General features: G+C 39.5%; 1 protein-coding gene and 1 long non-coding RNA gene across 2 annotated transcripts; one reads left to right on the plus strand and one right to left on the minus strand.

Moving 5' to 3' along the window:
* The first annotated feature begins 2,166 nt into the window (after positions 1-2,166).
* On the plus strand, positions 2,167-4,456 carry LOC124117832. Its single transcript, XR_006858357.2, has 2 exons — positions 2,167-3,126; positions 3,423-4,456. It is a non-coding gene; the product is annotated as an uncharacterized LOC124117832 (long non-coding RNA).
* Positions 4,457-6,853: 2,397 nt separating this feature from the next.
* On the minus strand, positions 6,854-12,711 carry LOC124117823 (actin-depolymerizing factor 7-like). The gene is made up of 3 exons (XM_046479851.2): positions 12,558-12,711; positions 12,027-12,404; positions 6,854-7,367 (listed from the first exon to the last, which is right to left on the minus strand). The coding sequence occupies exons 2-3, from the start codon at positions 12,353-12,355 to the stop codon at positions 7,217-7,219; spliced, it is 480 nt and encodes a 159-aa protein (XP_046335807.1). The 5' UTR covers positions 12,356-12,404; positions 12,558-12,711; the 3' UTR covers positions 6,854-7,216.
* Between the last annotated feature and the right edge of the window lie 1,609 nt (positions 12,712-14,320).

Here is a 14,320-nt window from a genome sequence, read left to right on the forward strand (position 1 = left end):
CTTGATAACGGTGTTAGAACCTACACCGAAACGTAGCTCCTAATTGTAATAAACAAGTTGTTCATCCATAAATCTTTTCCTTACAAAGTACAGTTAGATCACCTGGTTATTTACAATAGGGCTGGGACGGGTAACTTGGGTACTCGGGTCGGGTGGGTCCTGAGTAGGACCCGGATACTCACAGGACTACCTGGACCCATGGTCAGTCATGTGATATATTGTTTGATAAAAAACTCATTGGTTACACCACAAGTCGCTAATGTTTGCATTTCTTTCTGACGATGTACACATTCCTTTTGACTTGTATATATGTTTGAGTAAAGATAAAGCTTCAGTCAACTTCAGTAAACTGATTGTTTGATACATGTATCTAAATAGTTTAGGCCAGGGCTGCGACAGAACAATTCCCAATCAGACATTTTGTTCCCAGCTCTTGAGACCCGGGTAGGGCCGGGTAATAGGGGATCGGGTACCCAGGTAGTAAATTTGGACTCGTCCTAGCCCTAATGTACAATCACAGATGGGGGTTCAGGGTGCCCAGTTGTCTAAAGTGCCAACATTAGATATACAGATTTGCATCCCTTAGGTATGCCAGGATTTGATGACCATGGGTTCGATTCACTGATTCATCGATGATGATCCCTGTTTTGACAGCAGTATACCTATACTTGTGTCTTTTACCAAAGTGGTAAACATTCAACAAGTGGTAAACATTCAAGACCAGCATCACTATCAGCTTATCTTCATCATCAGTTTCACTCCTTAAAATGTGATAGAAAATATTTTTGAATATTACATAAAACTTATAATCGATGTTATCACAACTCAGTTCAGTATCATCAATAAAAATAACTTCAAAGTATCAACTGTCACAAGATCTTGGTGAGTTATCTCCCCTGCTTCAGCTCATGGGAGGAAAGTCAGTGATGCAGTTTACAAAGTCAGATATGAAAATCAGATGACATGTATATGTATAATTGCCAGATTATGGTATTCATTGGTATTATTCATTTATATAACAAACATTAGATAAAAGAAACTAATTTTGAGGGCCCCTTGAAGATGTTAGGTATAATGTTATGGGTTGACAGTTTACAGAAAAGTATGACCGTGGAGAATGAATATTTCATGAGAATCTGTCTTGGGTTTGCATGTTCTTTTTATAGAAGCATCAGTTGCAATACTTTGTTATACAATAAAACAATGCAGTGTTATCTTTTTCAGAAGCAATTCTTTTGTATGACTTTCTAGAATGTTAACAGAATTACAAATGTTATATTTGGGATACTTTCTGTGTAAAGTACAGAATCTCATACTTTTTTGGGTTGAGTCCCATCCGGGATTCCAACCTACACTGCCAGTGAGGCACCTAATCGCCAGAGGGGTACACTAGGTACCTGATCTAGACTATGAGTTGTCAGACTTTCATTTTTGTGGAAGTCTTGGTGGCTGAGTGGGTTAGAGCGCTGACTTTGTGTGCTGGCGATTAGGTGCCTAAATCTGGCAGAGTGGGTGCAAATCCCGGACTGGACTCAACCCAAAAAAGTAAGAGAATCTGTACATTACTCCGAAAATGTTATCCCAAATATAACATTTATTACATTTGACCACTTTCTAAATGGCATTGTGTGTTCATAGTTTACAGAGTTGATAAGAGTGGTATAGTTTTATTTAGATCTGGTCTCACTCCAGACGAAAAGGTGATTTTTTTTTCAGGTTTGTTATATGTTCAAATGTACAGGTGCTTATGATTGGCAGCTGACTTTTCACCATCTTCCCGAGACAAGAGAGTTAACCGACTATAAAAGTCCAGTTTCCACCCTTGCCGAACTAGGCTGGTATTATGGAGTTACATTTTGGCTGGACTAATGAGTCCAATCAAACTCGCGCACTGAAATCGAAATCCGGCACATAAACTGTCGTGCAGATTTTGGTCGATTGCAGGATTTGCAAAGCATGTGCACCGCCAACTCGTTGTCAGCAGATATTTTCCAAATCTTTTCATGTTTTTAATCAAGGTGCCCATGTGATTTGACGCATTTCGCGATGTAAGACCCATTTTATCACAATATAGATCTTATTATCGATCAGATCGTCCTGACCGGGCGCCACCATTTTGTGTGAAGCAAACGCAAGTGATACGCGAGGTGGCATGTGATTGGTCCATAGGAGAGGCTTAGAAGGGACATAACTGGTAATAGCCACTGGTGGCGCTACAATCGAGCCCAGTAATTCCAACCTAGTTTGGCAAGGGTGGAAACTGGACTTTTAAAGTCAGTTAACTCTCTCGCCTTGGAAAGATGACTTCTCACTTGTCTCCTGACAGTTGATGACACCCATTTTTGGTTTCTTGTTTTGTCCACAATAAATTCATTATTTGAGTTTCGTAAATGTTTGTATTTCAGTCGAAGGCATATTTCTAGTTTGAATTGTATAAGGCAGTTACATTAACTGTTGACTGATGTGACGGACTACGTCATTGCTTTATTATTTCAAATGAGGAAGGGGCGGTGGGGTAGTCTAGTGGTTAAAGCATTGGCTCAACACACCGCTACCCCGAGTTTGGTTCCCTACATTTGTACAATGTGTGGCCTGTAAATAATTGTGTTTCATCACATGTTGATAGCTCACATGCTCTCGACCACTGGTTTGCCTGGCCCATTCACTATTTACATAAATATTGCTGATGGGCTAAAAGAAACATTCACTTACACACCAACCCTCTGTATCTCCATGGTTTGCATTTGAGTAAACCTACATTAACCCCTGGATTGATTCCTCACGATCTCAGATTGCCTGCACCTGATTTTCATTAGCCAATTTGATTTGCCACGAGACTAAGTCTAATGGACCAATCAGAATGCAGGTTACAAACCAGCATCAATGTATGGTTGGCAATATCAACAACATGGCGGCAAGAAATTCAACATTGAAAAACTGACATGCAAAATAAAGCCCTCAAAAATATTTTTGATGGAAATGATGTCTTCATGTCCATGAAAACGAGATGTCGCGTTGGTTTCTAGGCTATACGAGTTACCTCCCTTTTTCCTGACTCGACATTGATATGTCAGTAAAATGTTAATAAAAATCAAGGAGAGTAATTTAACGTTGTCAGAAGCACAGGTGAGTGAGTGAGTGAGTTGGGTTTAACGCCGCTTTTAACAGTATTCCAGTTATATCATGGCGTGTCAGCTTAATGTGGGAGGAAAGCCCGAAGTGATGCAGGTCTCAGACGTTTACCACTTCGGTGAAACCCACGAGCACGGGTATGGTGCTGACAAACCTAGAAACATAATTGGGGCGAACCGGGATTCGAACCCACAATCATAGGTTTCTGGCGTGCCCAAGGGACGCAACTCTGCACAGCGAATCGCGGCGCCTTAGACGACTGGGCCACCCGTTCCCCCTCAGAAGCACAGGAATGGATACAGGGGTTATGCCTGAAACTGAAATGCTATCCCTGGAAATGGAAGAGGGCTCTCACTCTCTCAATGTGAAGATGGAGAGTTTAGTGAGCACCATATCTTTATCTGATATTAGACCAGCAGTTCTTGAACAACTGTTGAAGGTCTTAATCCAGGCCTCATTGTGATAGCTGCTTGGGGATATTTCGAAGTTGATTTATTCGTCTGTGTCCAATTCTCACATTAGCTTCCAACAATTCCTAAATTGGTCTTGGTCTTGAAGTCATACCAACCTCAGCCTCATGCAAGTCGGTTAAACTTTTGGGAGTGTAGTTGCATGTACTTGGCTCATGGCTTCATTTTCAGTATATTAGTGTTGTCATATCTTAGGCTGAGCAAACTAGACTAAACAGAACTCCAATCTAACTTTGGCTTCAGTTTGAGTCGTAAACTGGTGTAATCTACAAATCCTTGCAGAAACTGACAGATATCCTTTCGGACCAGACCACATGAGACATATGTAATCCATGTGGATTATTTATGGACATTTTTGAAACCTGTTTCTCCACTGGAAAATTAACATATGGAGTGTGAACCATGCACAAGGGTGGTACAACCTACTGTCGTTCTATTTATAACGGTTAGAATGTTTATGACCAATTTTGTTTGCATTTAAAAATTGTTATTTTCATCCAGTTATTATGAATGCTTCATTTAATGCCGATGTGTTGTGCATAAAGATATAAGAACGGGGTAAAATGATGATCACAATGCCAGATGTATGTTGTGATAAGAATGATTCATTGATTCACTCGCTCTCAGAAAGGCCATTGATTGAGACAATACAGATGTCTCACTGTTTGTTGATTTCCTAAAAGGAAGGATTGCTGCTGAAACAGTGTTCTTCTCATCAATCATGTATTCTCCATTTCAGAGCAAAGTCTTGCCGAGTCATTTTAATCCAAGTTGCACATGTTTTTTGTGTTCATATTACATTGGTGTAAATGCATGTGGTGTGTTTTATTTATTAAAGCATTCTATTGATGCAACTGTTATTTTGTTGTTTCTCGGGAGCCATGTTTTGGATATCCTCCATCCAGGGTATTTTATCTCCATATTATTTTGATAAATACCATGTTCTCATTCGTTTATAGGACTCTACTGGACCCTTCATGGTACTTATAACAATAGAATGGCGATATTAGATATTGCATAATCAAGTTTTACTTACACATTTTATCCAAAGAAAGACTTCTTCAAATATTTACATAGGTACACTGTAAATTAAGGTGTTTGGATAAAGCTCACTTCTACTGTGTTCTACTTCTATGTTAGTCAATAATTTGAGTGAATTAATTGGTTTTCAATCCACAGCATTCCAGCCAGTTATATCACAGAGTGACTGCTTACTTTGGGAGGATAGCCCAAAGTGAAACATATTTCCAACATTTACCACTTCAGCGAAATCCATGAGCGCCGTGAGGTGAGGTGAAATTGGGTTTAACGTCGCGTCCAAGATTATTGCACTTATATAGCGATGTGCATGCACGTGTGTGTGTGTGTATGGCTGCTTGTACTAGTCCGGACTGACGCTGATTTATGGTGCTAGCTCACTGAGATACCATGCCGCAGTTCAACATGAATACCCCACTCAGACACAGTATACTGACTCCGAGCCGACCAGTCCTTGTTTTAGCCCTTTAATGCATAGTGCCAGACAGGGTAACAAGAAGTACCATCTTTTAACCTCTTTTGGTATGACCCAGCCAGGGATCGAACCCCGGACCTTCCTCGTGAGCACGGCAAATTGTGGTGCCTTGGACGACCACCCGTGCCTCTCTTATTCACAGGAACAAACTCAATACCCAAAACTAAGCAATGACTGAACATGTTAAATTTTGACATGAGCTGCACCAAACAATATAACAGGTACATAAAAGCAATTAATAAGGCAGCCATAATTCTGCTTGGAAATTCTTTTCATTCTCATATCGATATATCTTGATAGAATGACATGAACAGAACCTTTTCAACCAAGCCTGCATGCCCCTCCCCCCATGCCAGTAGATACCAGGAGCAATATCCATCTGGTCCATGGCCATATTTGAGTGACGTGTTTGGTTTAATGCCACTTTGAACTATATCTCAGTTGTGAAACTGCATGTCAGCCTTGGGAAGGATTAATGCCATAAGTGATGCAGGTCATAGATGTTTACCACTTTGGTGAAACCCATGAGTATGGTGCTGACAAACCGTGACTCCTGACCTTGGCAAACTTGGGATGCGAACCCCTGATCACAAGTTTATGGTGTCCCCAACGGATGCTCTCTGCACAGCACATTGGTGCCTATGACGACTGGGACACCTGTGTCCCCTGGCTCAAATTGAACTCATTTATGTATCACTTAAGATTCTGGGAGAAACAAGTAGTCCCAGTCTTGGAAATAACTGCCTGCACATGGCTGGTGACGTTTGACACGCTGCATGAAATTTTCCTGACTGTCCGGCAGATAATTTTATGACTACTTACTTGTAGATTCTCAAGTAATTGTTTGCATTATTTCTACTTAATCAAGACACGATTTGTCTCTTATTTTTTGCAACTTTTCAATATTAACAATATCTGAATGCAAGCATGTAATTCTGAAAATGGGCAAATCATACAATCAACTGAAATCTGCACGATATTTGCCATGTTGTTACGAACAGGATATCGATTTTGTTCCGCAATTTTTGATTTGTTGGTTGGTTGTTTAACGTCGCACTCAGCAATATTCCAGCTATATGACGACAGTCTGTAAATAATCGAGTCTGGACCCGACAATCCAGTGACAATCCTGGACCAGACAATCACAAGCATCAATCCACGCAATTGGGATCGGACATGGATAAATCAAGTGAGTGAGTCCGACCATCCCGTTAGTCACCTCTTAGCGGTGTTACACAACAAATCAACCAATCAAAATTGCATAACAAAATCGATATCCTGTTTGTAACAACATTGTGAATATCGTGCAGATTTCAATTGATTGCAGGATGTGCAAAACATCTGTAGTCATCTGGGCCTTGACAGATATTTTCTAAATATGTAAGCGTGAAGTTGGACTATGCATAGCCTCAATAGTGCAGCCAAAAAATAACTGAGGGTCGAAACTGGACGTCAATATTCAGTTTACTCCCTTGCCTCTGGAAGAGAAAACAGTGACAAGACTCCAAATCTGGTCAACATTGTAGGATCACAAAATGTTACTGCTAATCCAATCTCCAATCCAGTTGAGGTATCCAAGGAACCTGACACGCCCCCATGAAAGCCACAAAGAAACAGAATACATTTGTTGATCCATTCTCATTTTTTTGTGTTCCACCAAATTTTGCCTAAAGACAACTTGAAACAGACAAGGGCAGTCATCCTATGATTGAAGTAAAATATAAGATTTGAAATTATAAAGCTTTCATAGAAATATTTATTACTTGCATCAAAAGTTTCTTCTAACATGATGTTCATTCCAACATGATTGAAGATAGCTTCAGACAATTTGTTCTGACAAGTCATTGAGAAAGTATTTACTTACAATATACAAAAGTGGATACATTTTAAATCAGTTTTCTGTTCTTGTTGTGTTGATTAGGGTTAAGTATTTGGTAATTCAGAAGTCAATGTTATTCGGCATTGTGAAACAACATAATCAGCAATTAGTTTATGATCATGTGCAAAAAAACTTAGGTCATCGTTTCATTGTACAGCTTGCAGGAAACTGTTCCTTAGTTGCCAGGCATTAGACACTTAAGTTCTTGAGTAACATAGCCAATTAAACCATCAGCTGTGCGAAAGCGTCCTCTATATCTTCGGTACTCTTTGTGGAGAGGAAGACCTCCTTTTGGACATCAAGCTTCTTCTTGAGGGTATCCTTGGTTGAGGAGTAGATCATCTTGTTTTTAATTGGACCTTGTTCTGGGGACCTGTAACAGGAACACAGACTGTTTTACAGTGCTTCCTTCTAGTAAATCTAAAATACTATATTGCTTCACTGGACACATACACATCTAAAAAATACAACTCAAAACATCAAATAAGGTCACAGGGATAGAAATTAGCACAGGCCTGCTAGCCCACAGTATTGCTAGACGTTACCACTACTCAGGCTAGTAGATGTTCTTTGTTAATATCTATCCATATGAGAACCACAGCTTTGACTAAAGATAACTATTTGGTCCTTAGGCGAGGTGAGGTGAATTGGGGTTTAACGTCGCGTCAAAGAATATTGCACTTATATAGTGATGTGTTTGGTCCTCAGAAAATGCTGAGTAGATGGGACGTGCCTATGGTTATGCCTAACTAGCCTGTTACATTTGAAAATTTCTTTGGAGAAATAATTAAAACATCAATGGCACCAGTTCAGCACTAGCATGAGGTTTGTTTGTTTGTTGTTTAACGCTGCACTCAGCAATAATTTGTCTGTAATTTGTAAACCATCGAGTCTGGACCGGACAATCCAGTGATTGACATCAGCATCGATCCACGCAATTGGGACACGATGACATGCCTCAACCAAGTCAGCGATCCTGACCACCCAATCCTGTTAGTCGCCTCTTATGACAAGCGTACCGGTAATCGCCTTTTACGGCTTGCATGAAGTGAACACAAAGTTTCATCAATATACATGTATGAAACAATGTTAAAATCGTCATCTATTGTGGTTTCCAAGAAATTGGCAGTCGTGTGCACCACATTTAAAGACCAAGCAAGGACAATAACTGAATTAACTCTGATCAACATATTTATTCAGAATGATGTACGCAAAATGTCATCCTTTTATCCCTATTGATTTCAGAGTAAACCTGCTCCCAATTTCCAAGAGATTAAACAAGGGCCATAACTCTGTAAAACATGATTTTTTATGGTGTTCGATCTTGATCAACATATTTATCCCTGATTGAGGTGAGCAAATGTCATCCTTGTATCGAAAACCCAACCAATCCCCATTTAAGTTGGACTAATGAGAGACCCAAGCCTATATCTCCCACTCAACTATGTGCCATCAATATGCAACTGTAACAACCACATTATCAATCTATGTCAACAAAATGTGACAAGACCCGACATGCAACATAGTGAGAAACACCAAATCTAGGGCTAAAATGCATAATTGTTTTCAGCAATCTTTGTGATGTATGTCTATCTCATTCCTGTTCTTTGTCGTGTTCACTGTTGTTAATCCAAAATCCCCTGTGAAGATCAGGATGAGAATTGGTCCTCAGCAACCCATGCTTGTCTTAAGAGCTGACCAACGTTGGTTGGTTTGTTGTTTAATGCCACACTCAGTAATATTCCAGCTATATGACGGCGGTCTGTAAATAAGCAAGTCTGGACCAGACAATCCAGTGATTAATATCACGAGCATCAATCCACGCAATTGGGATTGATGACATGCATCAACCAAGTCACCGAGCCTGACCACCCGATCCCATTAGTCGCCTCTTACGACAAGCATAGTCGCCTTTTACAGCAAGCACAGGTTGCTGAAGACCTATTCCACCCCAGATCTTCACAAGTCGACCAGCGAGATCAGGAGGCCAAGCTCGCTGACTTAGTTGATGCATGTCATTGTATCCCAACAGCTGATTGGATTGTCTGGTCCAGACGTGATTACGTAAAAGACACTGCCATATACAGCTGAGTCCGGCATTAAACAAACTACAAACTCATGACATTCTGAATAAAAGTAGGACGACACTTCTGTCTGTTGTCTAATAAATGACTGATGGCACCTTTGATCACAATATTGACTGAAGTTTTCATTTCCGGCAGAATACAATTATTACTCATTTTTTAGCATCCCCACACCCCACACATTGTCAGTGTATGTCTTAGGCCAAACGTTTTATTTTTCGCTTCATAGGCCTGCTGCCACTGAAAAGCAGCACTAAGAAATAGACTAAACATAAATTTTTTTATTTTATTATGTCTCCCGCTAGCAATATAGACAATCTTAATTCTTATACAACAAAAAACGTTTACATGAATACATCACTATCCGTGATTCAAGAGGCCACATGCTCATCCACAGAAGAGTGAATGTAGTAAAATATTTGCCTCATAGTATATTCGTTGCAGCCCTATTGCAGTATTTATTGGGTTTCTTATATTGACGCTGCACACATCCAAATGTCGCCAGTCTGCGCACTGTCTACCGTGGGACATCTCGTGATACGAATTGCATTCGCCTCATAGTGTATTTGTTGCAGCCCTAGTAAGCACTGGTTCTTGTGACTGTGGCCTCATATATTGTCTATCCTTAGGGTTAGATAATTGTGTTAGGGTAGGTTACCCAGAACTATCCTTAGCCCTTGGATCCTCTTTACAATCATATTGTCTGGAGTCGTTCTCAGTTCGCATCATATTGGCTTATTCCTTACCACTTTAGTGTCTTGTAGATTACGGAATGGGACAGGTTTACGAAATGACATCAGGATCACTCATAAGTGTCCATAGACTAAAGGGACAAGACGAGTAATGTCTTAGGCATGACTAGGTAAATTTGCTCTTAGGCATGACTAGGTAAATTTGCACTTAGTTTAACAGTGTTGAAGTAGCCCAGTCAGTTAGCTGTCGGACTATTACTAGTTGAGGCTAATACAAGGCCAACAGACTTATACTTTGGACAAATGGTCAACATCACATACTGTTCCAATGTTTTAACCCTTCAACGAATATGCACAATGATAAAAGTGTCATTTTTTTTAGCAATTATATGTCAAATTCTGTTGAAATATTTTACCGTTATTTAAACACCTATTAAGGATATTTTTTTTTAAGAACAAACATAATCAAAGACATGTGAAGAGCTACAAATATAAACCATTATCATATAATGGGTAGGTTTCTCGGCAGGATAAAGCCAACGGATAAAAAAGATATCCGGTGGGGTCATATGAGGATAGAGATGCAAATATCAAAGGTCAAGTAGGACTACTTTCACTGTTTATAAACAAATAAATTTCGAAACAATTTTGCGAGGGCACGAGTGAGCGAGTGAGTTGGGTTTAACACCGCTTTTAACATTATTCCAGTTATATCACGGCGTGTCAGCTTTATGTGGGAGGAAGCCCGAAGTAATGCAGATCTTAGACGTTTACGTCTTCGGTGAAACCCACGAGCACAGGAATGGTGCTGACAAACCTAGAAACATAATCGGGCCGAACCGGGATTCGAACCCACAATCATAGGTTTCCGGCGTGCCCAAGGGAAGCAACTCTGCACAGCGAATCGCGGCGTGCGAGGGCACGAGGCCTAGCCAAGCGGAATCAGTAGCCATATCTGTGCCTGTAGACCTCTGCGGCTTGAAACCTTCTCCACAAATTAAAATAGTTGGATTTGGCCGAAATATGTTTGAATTGTTACCTTGTTTCTTTTTGTTGCTGTGTGTACATCTGACTACACTTCTTAACGTTATGACAGGACAGACTGACTGTCAACAACATCTGACCGTGGCATGATGTCTCACAGACTCGGGTTAGAGTAGCTTCGCTTTGACAAAGGGCAGTTACTCTAGCGGACAGACAGATGGATTGCCGCGAAAGGCAATTAAAAACATCTGTTGTTTTGCGTATATGTTTCTTCGCCACTGTATAAGAAACAGTTTTCAGTTGGAACTATATTGGCTACTGTCACTGTCCGATTGACACATCACTTACCCTGTGACGTAATAAATATCAATGCACGCATTCAAGGAAAACTCGCAATGTTTCGGTAATGTTTGTGAGAGAGGGAAAGCAATTTTCAAGCACAGAATTAAAGAATGACATTATATGATAAAGAAGTTATCACGCTTGTGTTTGGGGATGGTAAATATCCTGTATTAGGAATAAACACTATGTATTTAGCTCGCCAAGGCTCGCTAAATACAATGTTTATTCCTACTGCAGGATACTTACCATCCCCAAACACACTCACGTGACAACCTCTATGTGTTAGATATTTGAAAATGTCACCAAATGCTTGTACCATGTGTTCTATTTAACTTCATGAAAACTCCATTAAAACATTTGTTATAGCACATTTCTCAATATTTATATGGTGGTTCAAAACTTCTCAGCTATGTGAATTTACAGCAAAAACTGCTAATTTTCTATTACTTAACGCTTTGGGTGGAAATAATTCAAACTGAACACGCCCACTACACAACTTCCTCAATTATCCATACAAAGGAAAGGTGATATTAGTAGGCTTCCAACGCATATTTTCCACGAGATATAACACTCACACTTTAATCCATTAAATTTGTGGACTTGCCATTGAGGAAAATCTTATAACTTTGTTATCAGTCTGAGACGGGCCACGTGCAGTTTTGAGAGCAGGCTTCTTGTAATGGGTGTATCTATCTGACAAGCACGTGATATAGGAATATTCACCGGTATATTCTGGACAATTAACGGTTTTTCCGATATAATTTCAAAACAAGTTGATGCGCAGAGCAGAACACAGATAGTCCCATACACAAATTCTCCTAAAATAATCGATTTTGTGGCCGGTGTCTTTGACAGGACAATGCGTCTCGTTTGCCGACAAGAATGACGGCTCTTCCGGCTTGTCGACCTACTTCGATCTTATTTACTTACCATGCAACGAAGCGAATTGCGTCTTTGTAAGCTCCAGATGATGTTGGTTGTACGAAATCGAAGACAGCATATCGACCTTCCAAGTCGGGTAAACAATCAATAAAGTCAAGCCATATTTGCTTATTTGTTTTTTTAACCTCATCGCAATGCTGCTGCGATGCCGTGTTGGCACAGAACACTCTCTCTTTCTGACTATCAACTACAACCACAGCCTTTTTACCGGCCTGGTCAATGCGGTACACTGTCCACTGTACGTCCTTTTCTTTCTTGTGTTGCCTTTCGTGAGCTTTTTCACACTCTTGAGACACAGCAATTCCTGACATCGCCATTTTGAAGCTTTGGTTGTATTTCAGCTACAGGAGTGAGGTTGATGAAGGGCTGTTCGAAAATGAGAGAACACAAATAAAACCTCAACGCCGAAATGTCACATTTATAAGGAGTAAGACACCAGTGATCTCACCTTAAATGGATAGAAAACGCTTATATGATGCCTAAAAACTATATAAAGTGTCTCCTAATGTCACTACGTACCTTTTATGCGATTTCTTAGCCGCGATGTGACGGAGGGTCCCTTCGGTGCTCCTAAAACCACGAGGTCAGCTTATTCGTCACTGATTGGTCGACTAATATCCATATCGCATACCATTATTGCAACACAAGCGCCATATATGGTTTTGTGACTCACGCTCTCTGAGGTCGCCATCGCAAACCATATTTGGCGTAAATACGCATAGTAGAGAACTGCAAATGGTAATATTTGGCAGATTAAGTTCTGAGGGTTCAAAATGTCACACGGCTACAATATTCCAGTGGCTACACGTGTGTTCATCCGATTTTATTTACCAAATAATCGTTTATTTTATAATGATTTAAGATGCCTTATATTTTAAATTTGAATAAGCCGCTTAAACAGGGAGTCTATATAAAACTCACTGAGTATGCTGAAGTCGACCAACCTTATGTCAACATAACTTCCTAGAAACCTTGATCAAAACATATTGCGTGTCAAGTCTATGTATAGAAATTAATATTATATCGTAAATAAACATTATGTTTTCTTTTGGAAAAGTACATGAAAGCTTGAAAAGAAAACCTGATATTAAAATTAAAAAAAGCAAAATACATAATCGAAATTAATTGTATAAAAAAATACATTATTAGTAAAATAAAAAGTCGGAAATTCTAAATAAAAAAAATAATAATAATAATAACAACAACAACATCATTGATATTTATTGTCATTAGAAAAGTGTAATAAGTTGGTCATTTGAACATTTAACACTGATGTATAACACAGTTTTCTGTATTATTTAATTTCATATACACATTATAAGGTAGATATAACATGGGTGTGGCTACTGATAACGTAATGATATGCGTATATAGACAATGTTAGGACATGACAAATAAGTCATTAAAGTTATAATATGTATGTATTTAATGTCAGCGTTAGTAACGTGACAACAAGCACACGCGTGCATATCTATGCTTGTCGTAAGAGGCGACTAACGGGATCGGGTGGTCAGGCTCGCTCACTTGGTTGATGCATGTCATTGATCCCAAATGCGTGGAGCGATGCTCATGATGTCAATCACTGGATTGTCTGGTCCAGACTCCATTATTTACAGACCGCGTCATATAGTTGGAATATTGCTGAGTGCGGCGTTAAACAACAAACAAACAAAATCTTGCCTCGGGAAGATCTATGCGGTTAATTAGTCTAATTAGTTAACATGTCTACAAGAAAATACACCAAACGCTAAACGTAAAAGTTTTATATCACCGACACCTACAACAATGTAAAATGGTTGTATTTAACACACGTGTACGTGAAGTATGGTACTGGTTTGTCCTTTATATTTTGTATATCATATGTATTATTCTAAATTCATGTGCAGACCCAGATGACAAGTTTAATCTCAATGACTGCCGTCACCTTTACGGAAAACACACATCGTCAAGTACGGTTATTCGGTTACAAGAACAGGTTACTTGTTTAGCATGAGGCGTGCGTGCGTGCGTGCGTGCGTGCGTGCATGTGTGTGCTTGGGATGTCTAAGACCATTGTCTTAGAAAATACTTGATGTCCTGCACAAAGAAAAAAGTTATATAGGTTTATTGTGATATGTCCATCACAAAGAAATGAGTTATTGGTTTAGAAATAATGACTTTCCAATGACAGATAATTTATTCCGTCTCTGACAATACCACCTTCATAAACTTATTATTAAGTGTTCTATGGATATGATTTTGTTTTGCTTGTTTCTTGTTTAACGCCACACGCCACACCCGGC

The sequence above is a fragment of the Haliotis rufescens genome, unplaced genomic scaffold (assembly GCF_023055435.1).
Source record: "Haliotis rufescens isolate VD_foot unplaced genomic scaffold, xgHalRufe1.0.p SCAF_38, whole genome shotgun sequence".
Classification (NCBI taxonomy): domain Eukaryota; kingdom Metazoa; phylum Mollusca; class Gastropoda; order Lepetellida; family Haliotidae; genus Haliotis; species Haliotis rufescens.

Bases quoted from the DNA above. Each gene is read 5' to 3' on its own strand.
- LOC124117823 (XM_046479851.2), bottom strand. From the start codon at position 12,355: ATGGCGATGTCAGGAATTGCTGTGTCTCAAGAGTGTGAAAAAGCTCAC. The intron at 7,368-12,026 runs GTAAGTAAATAA...TTCCTGTTACAG, and splicing joins GCAATTCGCTTCGTTGCATG to GTCCCCAGAACAAGGTCCAA.